The following is a 24,055-nucleotide window of genomic DNA, read 5'->3' as shown; positions in this document are numbered from 1 at the left end:
TATGCCTCACTTTCCATGACCCCAAATACACCTAGGTGAAGCAGCATTTTACTTTTGATCTAGTCTACTTTGCACTGTGAGCAGCAAGTAGTCTCCTTTCCATTGGTCAGACCAAACATAGACTGGGTGATCACTTTGCAGAACACCTCTGTTCTGATCATAAGAATGGCCCTGATCTTTTAGTTGCTTACCATTTTGGTAAACCATCTTTGGTCCCATGCTATAAATTTCCATGCTGCACCTGCTACAGAGTTCCAACAAAGTTGAACGCAAGCTGGAGGAACACCACTTCATTTTCCACTTAGGCACTTCAAAGCCTCTAGGAATCAACATGGAGTTCAACAACTTCAGACCGTGACCTTTGCCCTCCTTTGTTTCTCCTCTTCCTCCTCAACATGGTATTGGGTTATCAGAATTGTAGCAATTATATGGCCTGGCATATCTTCAACTTCTTCATTACCATCAAAACAGAAGATCAACCCTGGTTTGAGGAGAGCTGGATGGTAATGCAGGAGCAGCACCAGCCAAACTTAAAATGAGGTGCCAATCTGGTGAAGTAAAACAGAACTATTTGTATGCCAAACAGCAAGTGATAGGCCTAAGAAATCTTACGATCAATGGATCCGATCTAAGTTTTGCCATCTTGCCATTTCCAGTTCTGAATGATGGTGCACAATGAAACAACGTACAGTTAAAACATTCGATCAGGTACACGAATGGGAAGGGGTCAGAGGGATATGGTCTAAATGCAGGCAAGTGGGATTAGTTTACTCTATAACACAGTAGAGGGGAAGCTCCAACAAATATCCCCACCCCCCCCTTTGATTTGGGAGGGGATAAGCCCTTTGTTGCAAAAATAATGGAAGTATCTACAGTAATCAGCCAGAAATGCCAGTTGAATGATACATCTCAATCTCCGAGGCCTGTACCTTCACAGCCGTCAGTCTGCTGGAATTCAGTCTGCTTCATGTGATATCAAGACATGGCTGAAGCCATTGGCTATTGCAAAGATTATGGGCCCCAGCCAATATTCCAGAAATAGTGCTGAAGACATGTTCCAGAACCTACCAGACCCCTGCCAAGTTGTTTCAGTAGAGTTACACCATTGGCAACTAACTCACACTGTTGAAAATACGAGAATGTCCTGTACACATAGAGGAGGACAGATCTAACCAAGCTGCCTGCCTATCCCTCAGTCTACTTTCAATCAGCAAACTATGGAAGTGCTATAAAGCAAAAACTTGCTGTCTGGTGCAGTTGGGGTTCTTCCAAAGCCACCCAGCTCCTGAACTCAGTAGAACTTTTGTTTAAACTTGAATCAAACAGTGACTCCAGAACTGAGGAATTGTGATTGCCCTTAACAATAAAGCTGCATTTGAGCAAATGTGGCATCAAAAAGCCCAAACAAAACTAAAGTCAATGGGAATAGGGGTAAACCCCCTGGTTAATGTAACTAGAACAAAGGAGGATGCTTGTGGTTGCTGAAGGTCAGTCACCTGAACCCCAAGACATCATTACAATAACTCGTCAGTGTCCTGGGCCCAGCCATCTTTGGCTGCTTTATCAATGACCTTTCCTCCATCATATAGCCAACAGTGGGGATGTTGAGACTGGACAGATGCTGAAGCCACAGCTATACAAATCTATCTGGATAATATCCAAACTTGGACTGACAAGCAGCAAGTAACATTTGTACCACACAAGTGCCAGGCAATGAGCATCTTCAACAAGCGCAGAATTGTACTCCAGCACAATCTGTAACCTCATGGCCTGGTCTATCCCCTACTCCACCATTACCATCAAACCAGGGGTCAACTCTGGTTCAATGGAGAGTGAAGAAGGGCATGCCAGGAGCAGCACCAGGCATACCTGAAGATGAGGTGTCAACTTGGTGAAGCCACCAAACAGCATAAGCAGCAAGTGATAGATAGAGCTAACTGATTCCAAAACCAACAGATTGGATCTAAACTTTGCAGTCCTGCCACAGCCAGTCGTGAATCATGGTGGAAGCGCAACAGATAAGGCTGAAGCTTTTGCAGCAATCTTCAGCCAGAAGTGCCAACTGGATGATCCATCTTGGCCTCCTCCAGTGGTCCTAGCATTACAGATCCAGTCTTCAGCCAATTTGATTTACTCAATGTAAAACCAAGAAACGACTGGAGACACTGGCTACTGCAAAGGTATTGGGTTCTAACAACATTCCAACAATAACATGGAAGACTTGTGCTCCAGAACTTGCCACTCCCCTAGCCAAGTTGTTCCAGTACAGTTACAATACTGGCATCTACCTGACAATGTAGAAAATTATGTACATAAAAAGCAGGACAAATCCAACCCAGCCAATTATCCTCCATCAGTTTACTGTTGATCATCAGTAAAGTGATAGCACTGTCGATGACACATTCTATCAAGTAGCAATTGCTCAGTAACACCTAGTTTGGGTTCCGCTAGCGCCACTCCGCTCCTGTCCTCATTACAGCCTTAGTTCAAACATGGACAAAAGAGCTGAATTCCAGAGGTGAGGTGAGAGTGACAGCCCTTGATATCAAGGCTGCAATTGACCAAGGGTGGCATCAAGGAGCCCTAGCAAAACTAGAATCAGTGGGTATTGGGGGCAAACTCTGGTGGTTTGAGTCATACCTGACACATAGGAAGATGGTTGTGTTTGTTGGAGGTCGGTCATCTCGGCTCCAGTACATCTCTGCAGAAATTCCTCAGGGTAGTGTCCCAGACCTGACCACCTTCAGCTGCTTCATCTATAACCTTCCCTTCATCATAAAGTCTGAAGTGGAGGTGTTCACCAATGATTGCACAACATTAGCACCATTCGTGACTCCTCAGACACTGAAGCAGTCCTTGTCCAAATGCAATTACATCTGGACAATATTCAGGCTTGGGCTGATAAGTGGCAAGTAACATTCACACCTTACAAATGCCAGGCTCTGACCATCATCAATTAGAGACAAATCTAATCATGGCCCCTTGCTATTCAGTGGTGTAACCATCACCGAATTCCCCACTATCAAAATCCAGGGTGTTATCAGTGATCAGAAACTCAACTGGACTCCACATAAACGTAGTGATGACAAGAACAATCAGAGGCTAGGAATACTGCAGGAAGTAACTCACCTCCTGACTCCCAAAAGCCTATCCACCATCTACAAGGCACAAATCAGGAGTGTAATGGAATACATCCCACTTGCCTGGATGGGTGCAGCCTCAACAACACTCAAGAAGCTCGACACCGTCCAAGACAAAGCAGCCCACTTGACTGGCAGTACGTCCACTCCCACCACCGGACGCTCAGCGGCAGTAGTGTGTATTTACAAGATGCACTGGAGAAAGACAAAGACAAAGATCCTCAGACAGCATCTTCCAAACCCATGACCACTTCCATCCAGAAGGACAAGGACAGCAGACATATGGGAACACCACCACCTCGACTTGGAAATATATTGCTGTTCCCTCACGGTCATCAGGTCAAAATCCTGGATTTCCCTCCCTAATGGCATTGTGGGTCAACCAGATGTTCAAGAAGACAGCTCACAGCCACCTTCTCAAGAACAACTGGAGAAGGGCAATAAATGCTGGCCAACCAGCGATACCCACATCCCACAAAAGTGAATATTTTTTAAAAAGGAGAATCTAACCATTGCCCCTCGACATTCACCATCTCTGACTTTCTCAACATCCGAGGGCTTACAATTGACTAGAAACTGAACTGGACTGGCTATACAACTGATCTCCCCAAAGCCTATCCACCACACATGGGTGGGTGCAGCTCCAGCAACAGAAAATACTTGACATCAGCTAGGACAAGGCGGATTCGCTTGACTGGCATCACATCCTCATTCACTCCTTACATCTTCTCACAGTAGCAGCAGTGTGCCATTTATAAAATGCATTGCAGGACTTGATGGATCTTTCAACAGCACCTTCCAATCCTGTTACCATCTAAAAGGAAAAGGGCAGCAAATATATGGGAAGACCGCCACCTGCAATTTCCTCTCCATGCCACTCATTAGCCTGACCTTGGAGATATCGCACCATTGTTGGATCACGATCCTGGAACTCAGACCCATGATGTTATTAGGGAGGATCAACTGGACTGCAGTGGTTCAAGGCAACTCATCATCACCATCTCAAGGGTAACACCCATATCCCTAGAAAAAATTTGCTTCTTGAATTGCATTATCAGCCATATCATTCCCCAAGAAATGGTCTCTCACATGAAATGCACTGCACTCTCCAATGTCTTGATTCCATTCTAAGTCTCCACAACCAATTGACACAGGATTACCAACATCAGACTCTATGCTGCCTTTCTTGGTGAATGTCTCCTCCAATCATTACATTTTTAATACTGTGTCTTCTTTAGAAAGAGACATGCAACAGTTGAACAAGGCAGGTTAGATCAAAGGGACTGCTGAAATATCACACGTTTGCGATCTAATCTCAGCAACATCATCAGGATGTGATTGGAGCCTGTCATGGACAAGGTTTTCTTCTTTATATAATCCTAGTCAAAGTCCAAACTTCTTTGAGACACCTTCATCTGTCCATGTTACCATGACTGTGAATTTGAAAATTGCCATTTTTTTTCTCTCAAATATCTCTATCAGCTTAAGCTGTGTCCAATCGAATGTAAACAGCATATTGATAAATCTGTTACAGAGATGGTGGGAACTGCCGATGCTGGAGACCTGAAACGTCAGCTTTCCTGCTCCTCTGATGCTGCTTGGCCTGTTCATCCAGCTCTACACCTTGTTATATCAGATTGATAAATCTGGTCTTTTAGTGGCCAGTTGTCTCCATTAAATGGTTTCCTGTCCAACATTTCATATCATGAGTTGGTATATCAAAACTTATTGGGGTCTCGTCGGTGGCCCCAGGTAAGACAAATCTGTATCCATTCTTTTGTCAATGTTCAATCAGAGACTACTGAAATGCAATAAGCTTAGTTCTGCGGGAGATGCTGTTAAATCTTGATCTTCAATCACAGTGCAAAACGGTTTCTCTCATAAACCTTATACATCATTCAATGTTGGATTCAAAATCTGTAATACCTAATTTTCTTGCTTATTTTAGGACAAAGATTCAGATGGATCCCCAAGAAAGAGTTGATTCTGACAATTTTCATTACATAATTTAGCAACTTCATTTGCTAACAGCAGCCAGGTGCTGGACTTATATCTTAATCTGTGGTCTCCTAATAATCAAAAATTCTTCATTATCTTGAATTCTCTAGGTGCTGTTCAATTATTCATCTAATTGACAGTCTCTTGGCTAAGTTTGAACTTATGTAGGTGATGTTCTTTACTGGTACTATTTTGCAAAATTAATGCTCGGGAATGCAGTGTGCATCAGTGATGTGATAAATTTGAATTGTGTTTTCGCATGCAGCTAAACAGCCACCTTCAAATGAGGAGGTTTGCACCAGGGTGAGTTTGGGATTTTTGTCCAAAAGCTGGTGGTCGACTTTTACACAAGATCAATATCCAGTATTTAAGCTTAAAGCTTTAATGTTTCTTTTGTCAGAGGTTATAACTCTGAGCTGAGCATTTACTGGATAAATCAAACAACCAAAAATTTCCTTCATATATGATATTTATTACTCTGTAAAAAGTACATTTAAATCTTGTTTTTAACCATTCTTTATTATATACATTACCTTTATTATGTGTTTATGTTCTTAACCAACCTTACAGTACAGTGGAACAGATCACGAAAGTTTGCAGATGCATAGAAGATCCTGCTGACATTTTCCACACATTACCATTAAATTAAAATCAGACTGAAATGTACAAAATCTGGAACAAAGTAACATAACTACTTTTAAATACAGATTGTTGGTCTCAAATTACACAAGCTTTGGCCTTTCATGCCTATAGTAAACAATGGTAGGTCATTTATGACTAATCTTGGGTATCAGCATGGTAAAAGATCTGGGGACAAGAATATAAAGCAGAACTCAATATGTCCACTAGCATTTTATAATAGTTAGAAGTCTACGAAACTAAGAAGTGGTACAAGTTAATCTTTACTGCAGAATTCTATGTTTACATTGTTAATATTTTTTTAAAATTCCAAACCAGATCACATTTGTTGAGAGTTAGTGTGCAGTGTAGAAAATGTTTGACATTATAAATAAAACTAGAAAATTCAGTACAGGCCAAATGATTAATAACAGTGCTAATTGAAAGGTAACAGAGGTTAGAAGAGGTGGTGAGACAGAAAATGTAGTCCATGCCTTGGAAAAGGAAGCAAGCTACACTACATGGTGCTAAGATGACCACGGACTTTACAAGTAGAAACAGTTTGGTTAAATAATTGTCCTCACTACAGATTTCCATGAAAAATACCTTGCATTTTATTACAACTAAATTTTCTCTGTATTACCATTCTTTTAATCAGAGTCCTGCTGTACCATTAAATTAGTTAACAGGTAGGCCAAAGTGACAGAAGGGGCTACAACAAAAACATATCTTTTGAACCATAGTTTAAAATATTGAGCTGCACTCAAAGTATATTTAACAATGTTTAATGTCCATATTCTGATTTGTAATGCAGTGATTGTGTGGTGGGGAGAGGTGGGGCAGTACATTATAGCCAAGACAAATAATTCTGGTGGAGTAATTTGGTAACTGTAACTGAAGCAGACTGAAAAAAATTGCAATGTACCACAGATGTTCTTCAACATCCTCAACTTCCCATCTTCAGGACATTTAAAATTACATGGTTCCTACAGCTGAAATTGTAAAGAGCAGCTGCAGTGCTATTGACAAATGCAAAATAACTAGGTTAATAAGGATCACACACCCAGCTAGTATTTGTTGATTTCAAATGGAGGTGAACTGTAATACAAAAATGGACAGAAAGAAGTCACTATCATAACAGTGCACTGATAAAATAGTGGCTGGATGAGCAAAAAGCACAGAGTATTTTCTAAAGCCTGTGTAAAAGAATTGGTTCTTGCCCAATCTAGTTCACCTCAGATGCAGTGGTGGTGGCAGCAGGTAAGGGGGTGGACAACAGTGGGACAGGAGATGTAGCTTCTATTAAAGCTGGATTAAGTATAATAGGCAAAGGCATGGAAGGAACACCAACTTGCAGTGAGGAAGTAAGAGGCTGCAGAATTAACGGAGACTGGGTCAGTGACTGATTATTCTCTGGCCCAACAATCATCTTCACTGGTGTAGAGACTGGAGTCGTTATTGGTGTAAGGCTGGGAGTTCCTCCAACTCGTACATTTTCAGTTTCTGAGAAAGAAAAAATTCCATTAAATAAACCAAAGTTAGACGGCAAGTTGTACGGATTCTCAACAGCGACAAAATCTTCAACTGAGAATGATGCTGAGGAAGTTTAAACATAGGTGATGAAAGTAATTTTAAAAAATAATTCTTATTACAGAAACTATTTTTGAAACTTCTCACCCCTTAAAAAAAAAAGCAACCTTTGCCACTGTGTCACAAGAGTTCCACAGGCAGTGTCCCTACTGCTGGACCTGATGGCCCAAGTTCAGGTCTCACCTGTTCCAGAGGTGTAATTAACATGTCTGACGAGGTTGACTAAAGCCTGTATCTGGCAAATTATTCCCCAGGTATAACAAGTATGTGAAAGCTTAGACATGAAGGTAAAGCTTTTTGCTTCAGAAATAATCTGGGCAAAACTGCACTGCACATTTCAAGAGAAAGCTATTGATATTTCTGCTTTTAACAAAATCATCCATTACCCATGTAATCAAGTAACTCTCTCACTAGTTGTTCTTTTGCTGTTAATGTACTTGTAGAATCTATTTAGATTATCCTTAACCTTATCTGTCAAGGCTATCTCATATCTCCTCTTTTCCTTTCTGATTTCCCTTAAGAATACCCCTATGGTCTTTATAGTCAAGACATTCATTTGATCCGTGTAGTCTATATCCAATATATGATTTTTTTTTATTCTTGACCAGAACCTCAATATATTTATTCATCAATTGTTCCCTAATCTTACCAACCTTAGTTTTCACTCCAACAGGAACATAACGCCTCTGAACTCTTGTTATGACACTTTCCAAAGTTTCCTACTCATCAGTTGTCCTGTGAACAGTCGACTCCAAACAACTTTTGAAAGTTCTTCTCTCACACCATTACATTCCTCCTCATCTCTGTCTCAAATGGGTGACCGGTTTACTCAGATTATGCCTTCTGGTCCTGAACTCTCCCATTAGGGAGAAACAACGTTTTCACATTTACCCTGTCAAGTCCCCTCTGAACCTTAAAGTAGGAACAAAAAAAAACAGTGGATGCTGGAAATCTGAAACAAAAAGTGCTTGGTTTGGCAGCATCTGTAGGGAGAAGCTGAATTAACATTTCGAGTCCAGTAACCTTTTGTCACAGGTTTGTTGATGATTGCTCATCATTAATGACTCCTCAGATATTTAAGCAGTCTATGTATAAAATGCAGCAAGATCTGGACAATATCCAGGTTTGGGGTGACAAGTGACATGTAACATTCATGGCATACACGATAGGCAATGGAGTACTGTCTCTAAGAATCTAACCATCACTCCTTATAACTTAATGGCATTATCATCATTAAATCCCCACCAAAAACATCCTGCCAATTACCAACAACAAACTGAACTGGACTAAGCCATTTAAGTATAGTAGCTACAAGAGTAGGTCAAAAGCTAGGAAACCTGCAGCAAGTAAGTCATTTCATGACTCTGCACCACTTACAAGGCAGGAGCATGATGGGATACTCCCCACTTGCCTGTATTAGTGTAGCTCCAACAGCACTCTAAGCTTGAGACTATGCAGGACAAAACAGCCATTTGAATGGCACTAAATCCACAAATTCCTCCAGCACCAATGCACAGTAGTAGCAGTGTGTACTATCCACAAGTGCAGAAATGCAGTTAGTGTCTTAGCACTTACCAAACACATGGCCACTACCATCTACAAGAAGAAGGGAAGCAGATACATGGGAATACCACCATCTGCAAGTTCCCCTCCCAAGTCACTCACCATCCTGACAAGTCAAAATCTTGGAACTCCCTCCGTAACAGCACTGTGGGTACACTGGGATCTGCATTAGTTCAAAGAGACAACTCACCAACACCTCCTCAAGGTCAAGTAGGAATTGGCAATAAATGCTGACCCAGCCATGAAAACTACACTCCTGAATGAATAAAAGAAAGTGGTAACCTGGTGCTGTTCTATCTAGATTGTAACTTAGATTAGGTAATATTAAAAATAAATACAAAACCACAGCATCCCTGCAAAAACTATGCTGATTTTTCAGCCTTCTTCAAAGGCTCTCAAATGTCCACAATTTAATCTGGAAGGTGTGACTAGCTTCAAGCATGATGGTATTATTGAATTGAATCTCTCCTACTCACCTTTGGCACTAGCCTCAGCAAGGTTTTCAGACGTAGTTATTTGACTGGTAGGTAGATTTGCTTCTGAGCCTGGGAGGATAGATGTTTGTGCACTGCTAACCTGTTGCATTGGATTTGAAGATGATGGCTCAGCTGCTGGGCCAAGGATAGGATCTGCAAAGCACATCAAGCATTTTCTTAAAATGGTTTTATTTTTGACGCAACTAATTTTTTTTCAAAGACATCTGTTCAGGTTTCTTATGTATAGCTATCAATCTAAGATCGGCAGTTGGACCTACATGCGACTCAGCAGAGATAAGTTGGTACCGTCATATTGTACGTTGTACACTACTTTACAGAAGTCTATTTTATTAATTAATCAAGTGAATTGAGATTGTAAAAATAATAAATCATTCACGTTTCAGTCCATGTGGTACCTATGAAGTAGTCACTTAAAATGGTGAGATACCCACAAATTTGTGCAAAAGTCTTTCAAGAATTAGAAGTTCTTTTAAAGTCATCCAAGGCCTTGATTTAACATCCCATCTCAAAGATACAGAATGTGTATAGTACACCCTCGGTAATGCAGTAGAGTGCCATCCTAGTTTCTGCCCAAATTTTTGAGTAGAGCTTGATCTTCTGATTTAGAGGTGAGACAACGAACCACAACGTCCATATATTTTGACAAAATCAGCATTTCATGAAGTTCAACTTAAGCTTTTATAAAATAACCAGGAGATCAAAGAACGACAGAACATTTAGTAAACATAATCTGAAGTTCTATAGAAGTTAACTTGCATGCCATAACCCAAGCAATGCAAAATAATGTCAAATGAACAACAGCAGGATAGTTACTAGTCTGTTCAGGTCTGATTGGGAGGTATAGGGTCACATTTTTGTATCACCTCGATACTATTCTTGCAAAAATCTATTGCATGAATAAACGAGATCATTTCATTTGGTCAATCAATATCACAGATAACTCTACGCAATTTAATTAAATAATGACACCATTTCACAGGTGACATTGTGCAAGCATTCTTCGAATGGACTTTCAACAGGTGGCTCATGAGAGAAACTGCCCAAAAGCTTGGACCAAAGTTTGAATTTATGTTTCACAGATAGACAATAGAGAGATATTATGAAAATCCTCACATGGTTTCGCATTAAGCACAAGTTCAGCTTTTAATACATTTCTGAACTATTGCTATTATTGCTCAGTTCTTATCATCTCCGCATACTGTCAGACTGCAGGATATGCACTCATTTAAAACTTTCTGGAAAGAACTGCTCAGAAATGCCACAGCAAACACACAAAATTATGCACCAGTGACAACTGTTTGAAAATGTGCTGAAATGATATAATTACAAAATAATTCTGATTTTTACAGCAAAACACACTTGAGAAAGTTCAGGTGCAAGTGACTGCCAATTTCCACTACTCCAGAATCTTCACAATGTTTTGGACCAATTCAAAGAAACCTCTACCCATTTATTAACATTGCTGCTCCCCAGTTAAAAATACAGATTCCTTCCTTTGCACCAGTTCCAAGTCGATTAGTGCTTAGATTTTAGGAGTGTTCTATTTATGATGATGTCAGGCACTTCATTATGTTTTCCAGTTCCTTGCATTGCATCTATCATATCAGAATGAGCATAATTAAAAGTGAAAAGCTTAGATGATTATATTTTCTTGTGCACAAATAGTTTGATAGTTTCAGTACTTTAAAAAAAATGGTGCAGATGTACCGCTTCCTCAGGATTTTAATTGTTTTCATTGATTCTGACCTAAACGGTGCCAGCTTTTAAACTCTGGAATATGCTGATAAGATTATCAGGAAACTTCTACCTAAATTGATAATAATTTGGATATGCCATTTCAGCCAATAAATTTTCAGCACTTTTGCAACTGTAAATCTAAAAGCAAGCTAATTAATATAAAATTGCCTTTTGTCATTGCATGGTTTAGTACTTTAGTCATTCATTTTGGAGAAGCATTCGGGAGTTTTGGCACTGCACTGAATAAAGTATAATTCAAGTCATTACCTGCATTCAGGACTATTTTTGGACTATGTGCATGAAAAGATCACAAGAACATTGAATACAGACATCTTTGAACTTGATAGCAAATCTCAGAGGTAAGCATACAGTGAAAGTATTTTACCTTGAATGACAGTTTGTTTAAAGAGTTCATCCTTCAGTTGAGGCAAGAAACAATCTATTCTCTCCCATGTAATCTCCCAAAGCTGAGAATAACCAGTCCTTGAATCTGCACAATGGAAGATACCAGCTGTATCCATAACCAGCAGCATGTTCTTCAGTGATTCTGGAATGGCTTCCAACTGGACAAGAAAATAATGGTCAGCAAGACACAGCAGGATGGAAACAAAAACTGCACATTAGAATTTTTGATGGTATATTTTACAGTGGCAACTAGAATTTACTTGCAATCACTTAGCAGATATCTAAAAAACACTACCAGAAATATACAAACTACATTTCCAACCCTCAAATTCTGTATGTGTTTCTATATTTCCTTTTGATTGGTTAGAACTATAAATCTTTACAGAAGATGCATCTATGCTGCTTTGATACTGAAGTCATGCAAAACTGTTTCCACTGTTAGTTTCTTTTTTCAATTTCAGTGGTCAATGGGTTTGGAAAACAAAATGTTCTTAGTACAATTGTTTCATTGGTAGATAAACACTGAATCAGAACACCAAGGTCTGTTAATATCAACATTTGATACTAATGTCAGCTGCTATGCAAACAAGAGGCTTACAAATACAAACTTACATACTCGTATATAAAATACTTGAGATATTTTCTCACTCAATATCAACACTAAATATGCTTTAAAAAAAAAACATGAATTGTTTCAGAAAACCACCTTTCAGACAGCATCTGTAATTTATCCCACTCCTGAAAAATATATCTTTGTAGCACCATTCCATGAATTGCTGCTGTTTGAAGATACATGGACTACAGCATAAACTGCTTTTGAGATATCAAATGACCATTTTCACGTTTTTATGAATGTAATTAGCTATGCACATTCATGTCAGTTTCTATAATGCATTTCTTAGGGATCACTGACATTTCCAATTCACTTCATTACTTTGGCATTCAACAAGTCACTTGAATTTACAACTGTGTGAAGCAAACCGTTAAATAACTTTTCTAATAATTTCTACAAAGCCCTTTTAAAAAATAAACCTATTCAGTCTTAATTATGAGACTTCAATCAAGGTCCAGTCTCCGGACAAAGCACAGTTGGATAAATGCTACATTCACAAGTATCAATGGTTTGGAGCACTGTAGAAAAATTCAAAGGAACCTTTTTAAACACAAGTTGCAATTATAATGGAAATTTCATAAACTTCACCCATCTCTATCCTATCAAAGGAAGATGTTTATCATATCAAATTTGAAGCCAAAAATCAACACAACAATTTGCATTTATAGAACTCCTCAAATATAGCAAAACATTCCAAGCCACTTCACAGTAGTATTAGCAGACAGAATGTGACATTGAGTCACAGAAGTGGACACTACAACTGATTACCTGAGAAACATGGTTAGAGAGATTTAGGGAACAAATTCCAGAGTTTGGGACAACTGAAGGCATAGCCACCAATGGTGGATCAAGAATACTTGATGGGTGAAAACGGGAGGAGCCCAGATGTGAGACCTGATATCAAGATAAACTACAATGCAATTAATACAGTAAAATTCTATGCGTTATGGAAAGAATTATCAGCTCTTCATGAAGAATTTTCTTGTTTAAGAATACAGCAAGCCTTTGGAAAATATGTTTTATCCAAGTTTTGCCACATGTTTTCCGTACCAATAAGTCACTGGATCCTGCATGCATGTACTTATCCATGAAATCCAGGATCGTTAACCAAAGGGCAGCAAATGTTGGTAGAGACAACAGTGGAGACAGGTGTTGGAGGAAAACCTTTATGTGGACAGAAAATAAATATCTTTACTGCACAAAGTCAGTTGTTCTCAAAACACATTATACAAAACAAATGTGCTGGCCACTTCTGCAAGCAAATCAGAATAACTGCTGGGCTCAAATAGTACCATCTTATACTTGAACTTTATGAGAACGCTTCTTTCCACTCTTGATGAGCAACAGTTGACACCACTCAAAATGACACCTGATGTGTGAAAACAATCATATTTTGGAGCTGCACAATTGTAAATATTTTCTCTGTCAGAAATTCACAAAGTAATTCTTTATTGGGATGTTCTAGTAAAGAGAAAGTACCCCCATCATCGGTAAAGCATGCCACCATATCTATTTCAAATACTAATTGTTACCAATTAATCAATATAAAATTATGATGGTGCGATGGAAAATGCAGAATAAGACACCGACACTATTAAGTCCGTTCTTGGAAGAAAATAAAAATCACTGAATCATTTTAGCTTCAATATTAAGAAGTTTTAAAATAAAATCATTTTAAATTGTCTGATGAGTGAAAATTAAGATTTAGCGGAAGTGAATGTCTTTCACTGCAGTGGCCAAAGTAGAGTTGGACATGCCAGTGTGGACTTCCCAGCCCCATTACATTCCATTTTCAGCTTGGTGTATTATTGTCTTCGTCCCCCACCACCACATAGGAGACTTTAGTATATCATTTAATGAAAGATGCAAACAGTTGACTACCTAAAACTGCTCCAAAGCATCGATGATACATAAACATAACCCAGCAGTGTACACTGCTTTGTGTACTCTGTCAATGTAAAAGCACACAAAGCCACATTGAAATGGAAAAACCCATGAAATGTTTATTAGTGTACTGAATAACCTAAACCCCATGCAAAACATCCACTAATTTCTGTTAGTGTAACAAAACCGTGTGGCAATCACACAAACCAGTGTACAGCATCCGATCAATCACTGGCATTATTTTCAGTAGTATGTTCGATTAAAAGTTTCCACTCAAAACAAAGGGTGACAAACTCACTTTGCAAAGCAGAGTTGAAGCTCTCATTCTGGTCTCTTCCATTCCACCAACATCAGCTGGACTGATATTCTCTAACAGCTTGGTCAATAGTGGGAATAACACCTATGCAAACAAACCACAGAGCATAATACAGATTCGTAAAAGATGTTTCAATTTAAACTTTTAAAAAACAATAACATTTTCAACTTGACGAATGTGGCAGCTCAATCAGTACCTTGTTAAAGCAGGATTCCCATTCCAAAGCATCCAATGTTTGTAGGTCATGCACTAACAGGGCTCTTTGTAGGTAAGTAAGTGCCTGCATTCTGACTTGACGTCTGGCATCACAGCAAAGCCAAGCAATGCCTGAAGAGACAGATACTGAAGAGTAAGTGTCAAATAACTCTGGACAGGTTATATTACATACTCTGCCACAGCTACTTGGTACATTTATGTATTGTACTTGTACATCTCAGCTCAACTTTCTGCCTTGATAAACTATAGAACCTCCAAGGAAATTGTAGGGTTAACCTCCATAATGGTCAATTACTTTCTCAACTTAAATTTGGAAATGCAATGGTTGATTGCAATTGTAGACTCCACTTGAATCCAAAAGTGCACCAACGAAGGATAAGAAATCAAGGCCACAAAAAGGCAAAAGCTTTTTTTTAATCAGTAAAGGATTATTCAAGAAAATTATGCACAGCCAATAAGAGCCCAAGGAGGAGGGTCACTGGATCTGTAACATTAACTCTGCTTTCTCTCCTCAGATGCTGCTAGACCTGCTGAGTTTTTCCAGCAATTTCTATTTTTGTCCCACAAAAGATTCTGTTTCTTGAGATGTTCCCCCATCCTCAGCTCATTGAGCAGAAGTATTCTGGCATGACTGAGCTTATTCTTTCAAGAATGAGAATCAAGCTGTAACTGTTGGATCACTCTGCTGTATCCATTTGTCCAACATCTTCTCAAGGTAATTTAGTGCTGAGCATCAGATACCATATATCCCATGAATACATATTTGAAACTCAACGAATTTTAGATGTACTTAGAATGTACCATTCCTCTGTTTGCTCCCACACCTTATTGTGAACTCTGTAGTCCTTGCTTACTCAAGAATCGAGTTTCCCACATATTGTCTCTGCACAGCAGTGAGGAGTGAAATATTCAGTGAGCACAAGGTCAAATTTTCCAATCCGAGAAGAGGTGCGGCGGCCAGTGAAACATCTTATATGCTCTGGTTATGGCTGGAAAATTAGGTGACTGTTTTACAAACCTTACATACAATTGTGTCTGTTTAGAAAAGTCTGTATTTGAATGCTCTGACTCAGTAAACTGAAATTGGCATAATAGTGGTCAATTTCCTCTCGGCTCTTGGAAAGCAGAAGTTACTCCCATTAACAAAACATGTGAACAATCAATCCCTCTATGGTCCTGCAGCCCCAACTTACCTTGCAACAGTGGACACCAGCAATTAGACCATAAGGTTTTGGCATCAGCTTCAATTTTCCTTCCTGCTGCCTCCAAGTGGCGTTGTTCCTCAGCCCATGAGCTATAAATACTGGCAGCCCGAGTGTGGAGTGTGTGCATCAAATCCAGAAGCTGAAAGAGAAAGAAATACAGGCAAATCATTGTGATGGATAGAATTACCTGAAAGCGAGTACTGATGGATAGAAATGTAATATTTTTGTTTAAACCTACTGGATGATGAGGTGGACATTCAACCCCTTGAATCTCTTGCCATTCAGTGAAATCGTGAATGATCTGTATCAGAAATTCCATTTACCGACCTTGGTTCCATAACTCTTAATATCCTGGTCTAACAAACATCTCAAAACTTTCAACTGATTTCCATCCTCAATGGCTTTTAAAGTCAGTTTAGCTCTAATTTGAAGGCCACGCCCATGTACTGGACTTCAGGGAAAATAGTTGCTCTCTATCTACCCTAACTAATCCTTTAATCACCTTAGGCACTCAATTAAATCACACCCTAATCTTTTATACACAAGGGAATACCACCCTCGTCCATCCCAACTGTCCTCATAATTCAATCTTGTTAGCCACAATCTGTCTGGTAACTGCACTGCACCCCTTCTCAGATCAGTCGTGCTTTTCACAACCTCAATGCCTATAACTGAACAATTTTAAAAGAAGCTCTAATAAAAGTAACATCAACTCATTTACATGTAGAACACTGTATTTAATAGAATCATGGCACTTCCGTAATTAATGATACAGTACAATCTAAGAAAACAGTAAGAATGTTGAGATGTCACCTGAACTATCTAAAAGTTCCATTTTTAAGCACAGGGGTATGCAATATCAGAACCATATTTCAACAATATTGTAAGGAAAGAACATAAAAATTAGAAAGCTGTATTACAATAGTTTAATCTGTCATTAAGCTTAGCATTGAAGACATGTATATTGGGTTTAACCAGGAATTTTCAGAGTAGATTATCCAGAAAGCCAAAAACCTGGCAACAATAATTAAGTGCCTACAGCCATGTTTTTTAAAAAAGCATAATTACTAAAAGACTGGCTGTAATGTGAAAATATCTCTGAACAAAAATCTTTGATGTAAAAATAGCTACCAAAGAATTAATTAGCATAACTAACACAGGTCATTATCAAACACTATCCAACTGATGTCAGGTTTGGGGAGAGCATTTGTGATTATTCTAAGGTTGAGAATAGGCTCAATAATTTTCCAAATGTAATACAAACCCACAATGGGGCTCTTGTAGTGCAGTGGTACTGTTCCTCCTCTGAGCCAGAAGACACAGGTTCAAGTCCCATCCACTCCAGAGATATGTATTAACATCTCTGAACAGGTTAATTAGAAAATATCAACAAACCCACCATAGTTTGGGAATGACATTATTAAGGTTAGCTGTTTTCTGGATTATTTTTTACATAGATTTAAAAAACGTCAGCTACAGGAGAACTTCGGTACACAACTTTCCTACACTGAAGATAGTCAAAAAAAAGCTTCAACGTTCTTCGTGACTTAAATAAAATCTGAACTTATTTATCTAGCCACCTGAAACATAAGTAGTTTTTAAACTCTGAAAACCCAGCTAACAGGAAGGGGATCAACAAATTTATAGTAATAAGATGCCCAAGAACGTCAAAGTATTGGGTGACACCACCAAATGGTAACATGTTCAGACAATTAGGAGAGATAACCTGCATAATTTTATCCAGAGTAGGGAGAAGACTGGGAGAATAAACAGGAAGAATGACGACAGATTCACCTATAACTTAATGGACAAAATGGCAGAAGTCTTGGAACAAAAGATGAGGGAAAGCGAGTAGAATAAAACCAAGAATCAGATTCTAAGCTGAGACCAGATAGCTTGAACCAAGAACAGGAATGGGAAAGATCTGCTTATACTTACATCCTGACTAACCTGTAATGACACAGTGTGATAACTTGCTGGTACACTGTCATCCTCATCATCATCACTATGTGATCGTGATGGGCGATGGTTAAAAGTCTTTGAGCGTTTCATGGAACTCTCCTTCTCCTTTTGTTTCTTCTTCAAACGATTGGATTTGTCAAACTTGTACGTTTTAGATTTCCTTTCATGTGTTTTATAACCTGCAATAAGACAGCACAAATTTTAGAAACAATGTTATTTAGAAATTTTTAAAAAACTGGAACATAAAATAGTTTGGTATTGAACAAATAATCTTCAGATGAAAAAGTAATTGGAGAAGGACAACACAAACTTTTAGATAACAAGGTGTAGAGCTGGATGAACACAGCAGGCCAAGCAGCATCAGAGGAGCAGGAAGGCTGACGTTTTGGGCCTAGACCCTCCTTCAGAAATGGGGGAGGGGAAGGGGGTTCTGAAACAAATAGGGAGAGGAGGAGGAGGCGGATAGAAGATGGATAAAGGAGAGGATAGGTGGAGAGGAAACAGACAGGTCAGAGGCGGGGATGGAACCAGTAAAGGTGAGTGTAGGTGGGGAGGTAGGGAGGAGATAGGTCAGTCCAGGGAGGACGGACAGGTCAAGGGGGCGGGATGAGGGTAGTAGGTACGAGATGGGGGTGGTGCTTGAGGTGGGAGGAGGGGATAGGTGGGAGGAAGGGACGAGCTGGGCTGGTTTTGGGATGCAGTAGGGGGAGGGGAGATTTTGAAGCTTGTGAAATCCACATTGATACCATTGGCTGCGGGGTTCCCAAATGGAATATGAGTTGCTGTTCCTGCAACCTTCGGGTGGCATTGTTGTGGCACTGCAGGAGGCCCAGGATGGACATGTCGTCTGAGGAATGGGAGGGGGAGTTGAAATGGTTCGCGTCTGGGAGATGCAGTTGTTTAGCGCGAACCGAGCGTAGGTGTTCTGCAAAGCGGTCCCCCAAGCCTCCGCTTGGTTTCCCCGATGTAGAGGAGGCCACAACGGGAACAGCGGATGCAGTATACCACATTAGCAGATGTGCAGGTGAACTTCTGCTTGATGTGGAAAGTCTTCTTGGGGCCTGGGATGGGGGTGAGGGAAGAGGTGTAGGGACAGGTGTAGCACTTCCTGCGGATGCAGGGAAAAGTGCCGGGTGTGGTGGGGCTGGAGGGGAGTGTGGAGCGGACAAGGGAGTCACGGAGAGAGTGGTCCCTCCGGAAAGCAGATAAGGGTGGGGAGGGAAAAATGTCTTTGGTGGTGGGGTCGGATTGCAGATGGCGGAAGTGTCGGAGGATGATGCGTTGGATCCGGAGGTTGGTGGGGTGGTGTGTGAGGACGAGGGGGATTCTTTTTTGGTTGTTATTGTGGGGAGGGGGTGTGCGGGATGAGTTGCAGGAAATGCGGGAGACACGGTCGAGGGCGTTCTCGACCACTGAGGGGGGGTGGGGGGGAAGTTGCCGTCCTTGAAAAACGAGGACATCTGAGATGTACAGGAGTGGAATGCCTCATCCTGGGAGCAGATGCGGCGGAGGCAAAGGAATTGGGAATAGGGGATGGCATTTTTGCAGGAAGGTGGGTGGGAGGAGGTGTGTTCTAGGTAGCTGTGGGAGTCGGTGGGCTTGAAATGGATATCGGTTTCTAGGTAGTTGCCAGAGATGGAAACAGAGGGGTCCAGGAAGGACAGAGAGGTATTGGAGATGGTCCAGGTGAACTTAAGGTTGGGGTGGAAGGTGTTGGTGAAGTGGATGAACTGTTCAAGCGCAGTTGTAGTAGGGCGCACTGACCTCTACATCGCTGAGGCCACAAGCCAACTCTCTGACACCACCTCCTACCGCCCCCTTGATCATGACCCCACCCTCGAGCACCAAACCATCATCTCCCAAACCATCCACAACCTCATCACCTCAGGTGACCTCCCACCCACAGCCTCCAACCTCATCGTTCCCCAACCCTGCACCGCCCGCTTCTATCTCCTTCCCAAAATCCACAAACCTGACTGCCCTGGTCGACCCATTGTCTCCGCCTGCTCCTGCCCCACCGAACTTATCTCCACCTATCTCGACTCCATTTTCTCCCCCTTGGTCCAGGAACTCCCCACCTATGTCCGTGACACCACCCACGCCCTCCATCTCCTCCAGAACTTCCAATTCCCATGTCCCCAACACCTCATCTTTACCATGGACGTCCAGTCCCTATACACCTACATTCCCCATACAGAGGGCCTAAAGGCCCTCCGCTTCTTCCTGTCCCACAGCCCCGACTAGTCCCCCTCCACTGACACCCTCATCCGCTTAGCTGAACTCGTCCTCACCCTCAACAACTTCTCTTTCAATTCCTCCCACTTCCTACAGACAACGGGGTGGGGTGGCCATGGGTACCCGCATGGGCCCAAACTATGCCTGCCTCTTTGTAGGTTACGTGGAACAATCCCTCTTCCGTACCTACACTGGCCCTAAACCCCACCTCTTCCTCTGTTACATTGATGACTGTATCGGCACAGCTTCGTGCTCCCCACCTCTTTGAACTGTCTGTCTCCTCTCCACCGATCTTCTCCTCTATCCATCTTCTATCTGCCTCCCCCTCTCTCCCTATTTATTTTAGAACCCCCTTCTCCTCCCCCATTTCTGAAGGAGGGTCTAGGCCCTAAACATCAGCTTTCCTGCTCCTATGATGCTGCTTGGCCTGCTGTGTTCATCTAGCTCTACACCTTGTTATCTCTTACTACAAGATTGCTGTTTTGTTTAATTTAAAATAAACTAGTATAGTTAAAGAAATAAAGGGTCTCTTAACACACTATTTTCATACATTCTAAACATTGTTAAATCTAAGCCACATCATATCCTCCAGAATCATTCAGGAAACAGTTCTAATATACCATCACTAGACTGCTTCATAGTGAGGTTAATATTACTGTATGGACTAACTTTTAAAAACATTTCTACCAAACTGTTCAGGTATATTTGCTGCAAGCATCTAAAAGATACACATAAGCCAATGAAGACACACAGTACTAAAAACAAATCTGACAAATATTCAACCATTTGGAAACTGGACAGCCATTTTCAGCTAAAACATGTTTGACAGTAAAACAGCATGATTTTCTGTAAACAAGCTTTGCAGAGCAACTACTGATTGCATTGCGCAAAAGCGTTACAAGTGGGTAGATAATTTCTAATCAACCTGTTCACAGATGTTATGACACACTACTGGAGCGGGTGGGACTTTAACCCAGACCACTACCAGTGCACCACAAAAGCCCCTCAGAATAAGCGGGCATATTTTGAAATAAATGGGCACTAATAGGGTTTATTAAGCATAATAGTTATATATCAATTTGTTTCTTGAAATCAAACTTTCTTGGCCAAGTTGTCCAATTAATCACAAATAGAAATCTGGCTTTGGTGACATGCTTTAGCCATTCACTTCAACGTAAAATACATTACACATGCAATACAAGCAAATGTACTTCAAACATGCATATGTACTATACTATTACATACCACCAGTCTCCAAAGTAGTTATGATTTGCTGAAGAACGAAAAACACATTGTTTGAAAAAAAACAAGTGGGGGAAAAAGTGTTTGTACAAACGTACCACCATTGAGATTTGCTTCTACAAAGATGCGAATCGTTTTTACACACAGTTCAAAGTTTTCTGGCGTCACATGAGCAGCATCCCTCACAATAAACGACAGTGATTCCACACACTTGATAAGTGACTTTGTGTCATGTGAGCCCATATCCTGCCCAAGGGTGAGGCTGTACTGATTGACCAGAGGAGAAGAAGGAGCCTGTTTTGTACCTTGGCAAGGTTTGCTGAGATCTAAATCATCTTTCCCCACCTGCAAACAACAACATCCTGAGCAATATCGTTTTATAAAATGTCAAAGTGGGTTATAAACAAACAAAATACAATTCTTGCTTCATCATCTCATATATGGGGCAATGTTTAGCTCAATACAATTGTCATCCAGCTATTGATTATTGCAGACTACAACTCCTATTTGTATAGCACATTTAAGGTAGAAAAAACACCCCAAAACGATTCGCAAGATGATCAACTAACAACATTTGACACCAAGTCAAATAAGGCAAAGTGCCTAGAAATTTGGTCAAAGGTAGGTTTTAATCAGTAGAAAGGCAGAGAAGTTTAGGGAGAAAATTCCACAACTCAATAGCCTAGATACCAGAAAGCACAGCCATGAATGGTGAAACTGACAGAGGATATGCAGGAGGCAAAAACTGGTGGAGCTGAGAGTTCTCAAAAAGTTATAAGCAGGGGGAGGATATGACACTGAAGGGGTCTAGACACGCTAAAAATTTTAAACTCTAAGCATGGAAGGACTGGGTAACTCGGAGCATGGGGTAACAGACAAACAAGATTTGACATGAGTCAGGATGCAGATGCAAAAATAATAGGAAATCGGCTTTGATTTAAAATCTTTTTCAAACTACTATGTCAAATTTGATACTTATTTCATCAAAATAGAGTTTTACACCAGACTTTAAGACAGTTACCAGAAGTTACATTATATACTATCTGCTTAAAATGAATTAGCATATTCCTAAATAAGACAAATAGAAAAAAGGGAGCACCATCTGCAAGTGCAATATTCCTATTTTCTGTGGCTAAGGCGAGTGAACAACAGATTACTCTTCCTACAATACGTGAAAAAAATTATCTTAGAATTATGGTGATGGGGTGGAATATGATTAATGTCAAATGAACTCATAACCCAAAAGGTTCAAGCTAATGCACGAGGGACACGGGTTCAAATCCCACCACACAGCTAATGGAATGGTCATTAACACTTCAGGCAATTAATACATGGAAGCAGGCAATTCTCGACTATTGTCCTGTAATACATTCTAATTAAAGTAATTTATGTTACATAACTGTCGATTCAAAAATATTTCATTCTGTGTATAAACGTTAGTAATAATTATTTGAGGAGAATGTTTCTATATTCAGTAACCAAACTTAATCTGAAGTTTGCTGTTATTACAAAATGGAAAAAGAAACAATTTCAATCCCATTCAGTATATCGTTCTATGGAGACCAAAGGATTCGTGTTGCACTGTCAAAGCAATCAGTTTCTGGCAACTTCCCAGATTCCCATGCTGTGTGGGAAAGAATATAGTAGACAGCTGAAGCATTCAAAACAAAGGCAGCATAAATTTGTCCTATTGTTTAGCTGGCTCACAAATGCCATTAAAGAGACTGCAAATTGTTGAATGTAGCAAAGCATTATTCTGGTTGGAAAGCAGCTCAAAGAATTATCCATTTGCTAGACTAGTGGGTGTGACAGATGGCAGGCAAAGGTGCACTGTGACCACAGTACTCCAGATGTGGTCTCACCATTGCTCTGTATAACTAAAGCATAGTGCCCCTACTTTTGTATTCAATTCTCCTTGTAATAAATCATAACATTCTATTAGCTTTCCTAATTACCTGCTGTACTTGCTTACAAACATTTTGCATTTCATTCACCACCACAAAAACCTCTGCAATCTTTCATCATTTAGATAATACGTTTATTTTGTATTCTTCCTGCCAATACAGCCAATTTTGTATTTTTCCACTTTATATTCCATTTACCACACCTTTGCCAATTCACATAGCCGATCTATATCCCTTTGTGCAATATGCACTTCTGGAGAAGAGTCATACCATATACTTTTTCTCTGTTCACAGATGCTGCCAGACTTGCTGCTTTTCAGTATGTTGTTTCCATTTCAGATCTTGATCATCCACTGTTATTTTGCTTTAATACATCCCTTTGTAACTTCCTTATGTCCTCTTTATACCTTACTTCCCTATCTATTGTTGCATCATCAGAAAGTATAGCAACCATTTCTCCATCCCTTCATCCAATACTTGTATAAATTGCAAAAGGTGATTGTTCTGATCCCTGTGGCACACCACTCATTATATCCTGTTAACCAGACAAGGACCCATTTATGACTACTCTCGGATTCCTGACAGCCAATCTTCTATCCATGCCAATATCGAAGCCCTACACCATGAGCTTTTATTTTCACAATACTTTTGAGGTACATTATCGAATGCCTCTGGAATTCCAAGTACACTAAATTTAACAATTCCCCTTTATCAACAGCACGTTATTTCCTTAACAACCCCAATAATTTGGTGAAACATGATTTCCCTTTCACAAAACCATGTTAACTCTGCCCAACTACCTTGAACTTTAAGTGCCCTACCACAACCTCTTTAATAATAGCTTCTAAAATTTTCCCCAATGTCAAATGTAAAGAAAAACTGGTTTGTAATTGAGAGAGATAGTAGGAACTGCAGATGCTGGAGAATCTG

The 24,055-nt window shown here is 40.2% G+C and overlaps 2 protein-coding genes across 4 annotated transcripts in view; one reads left to right on the top strand and one right to left on the bottom strand.

Moving 5' to 3' along the window:
* Positions 1-5,167, top strand: part of LOC109913403 (core histone macro-H2A.2) — a 56,763-nt gene extending 51,596 nt beyond the window's left edge. For all 3 annotated transcript variants that reach the window (XM_048616161.1, XM_048616163.1, XM_048616164.1), the window contains exon 11: positions 5,089-5,167. In XM_048616161.1, the coding sequence (XP_048472118.1) occupies positions 5,089-5,152 (64 nt within the window). In that variant the 3' untranslated portion in view covers positions 5,153-5,167. The remainder of the gene's footprint in view (positions 1-5,088) is intronic.
* A 422-nt stretch (positions 5,168-5,589) lies between these two features.
* The window catches only part of LOC125486851 (Golgi-specific brefeldin A-resistance guanine nucleotide exchange factor 1-like), a 46,649-nt gene continuing 28,183 nt past the window's right edge, over positions 5,590-24,055 (bottom strand). Inside the window, exons 11-19 of the mRNA XM_048616207.1 lie at positions 21,320-21,566; positions 17,733-17,923; positions 15,771-15,921; positions 14,558-14,688; positions 14,344-14,445; positions 13,212-13,325; positions 11,529-11,706; positions 9,386-9,538; positions 5,590-7,259 (exon numbers count right to left, since the gene is read on the bottom strand). Of these exons, the coding sequence (XP_048472164.1) occupies positions 6,982-7,259; positions 9,386-9,538; positions 11,529-11,706; positions 13,212-13,325; positions 14,344-14,445; positions 14,558-14,688; positions 15,771-15,921; positions 17,733-17,923; positions 21,320-21,566 (1,545 nt within the window). The 3' untranslated portion in view covers positions 5,590-6,981. The remainder of the gene's footprint in view (positions 7,260-9,385; positions 9,539-11,528; positions 11,707-13,211; positions 13,326-14,343; positions 14,446-14,557; positions 14,689-15,770; positions 15,922-17,732; positions 17,924-21,319; positions 21,567-24,055) is intronic.

This window comes from Rhincodon typus, chromosome 34 (genome assembly GCF_021869965.1).
Source record: "Rhincodon typus isolate 14 chromosome 34, sRhiTyp1.1, whole genome shotgun sequence".
Classification (NCBI taxonomy): domain Eukaryota; kingdom Metazoa; phylum Chordata; class Chondrichthyes; order Orectolobiformes; family Rhincodontidae; genus Rhincodon; species Rhincodon typus.
Note: the sequence above shows the minus strand (reverse complement) of the source record. Positions and strands in the feature narration are given on the sequence as shown.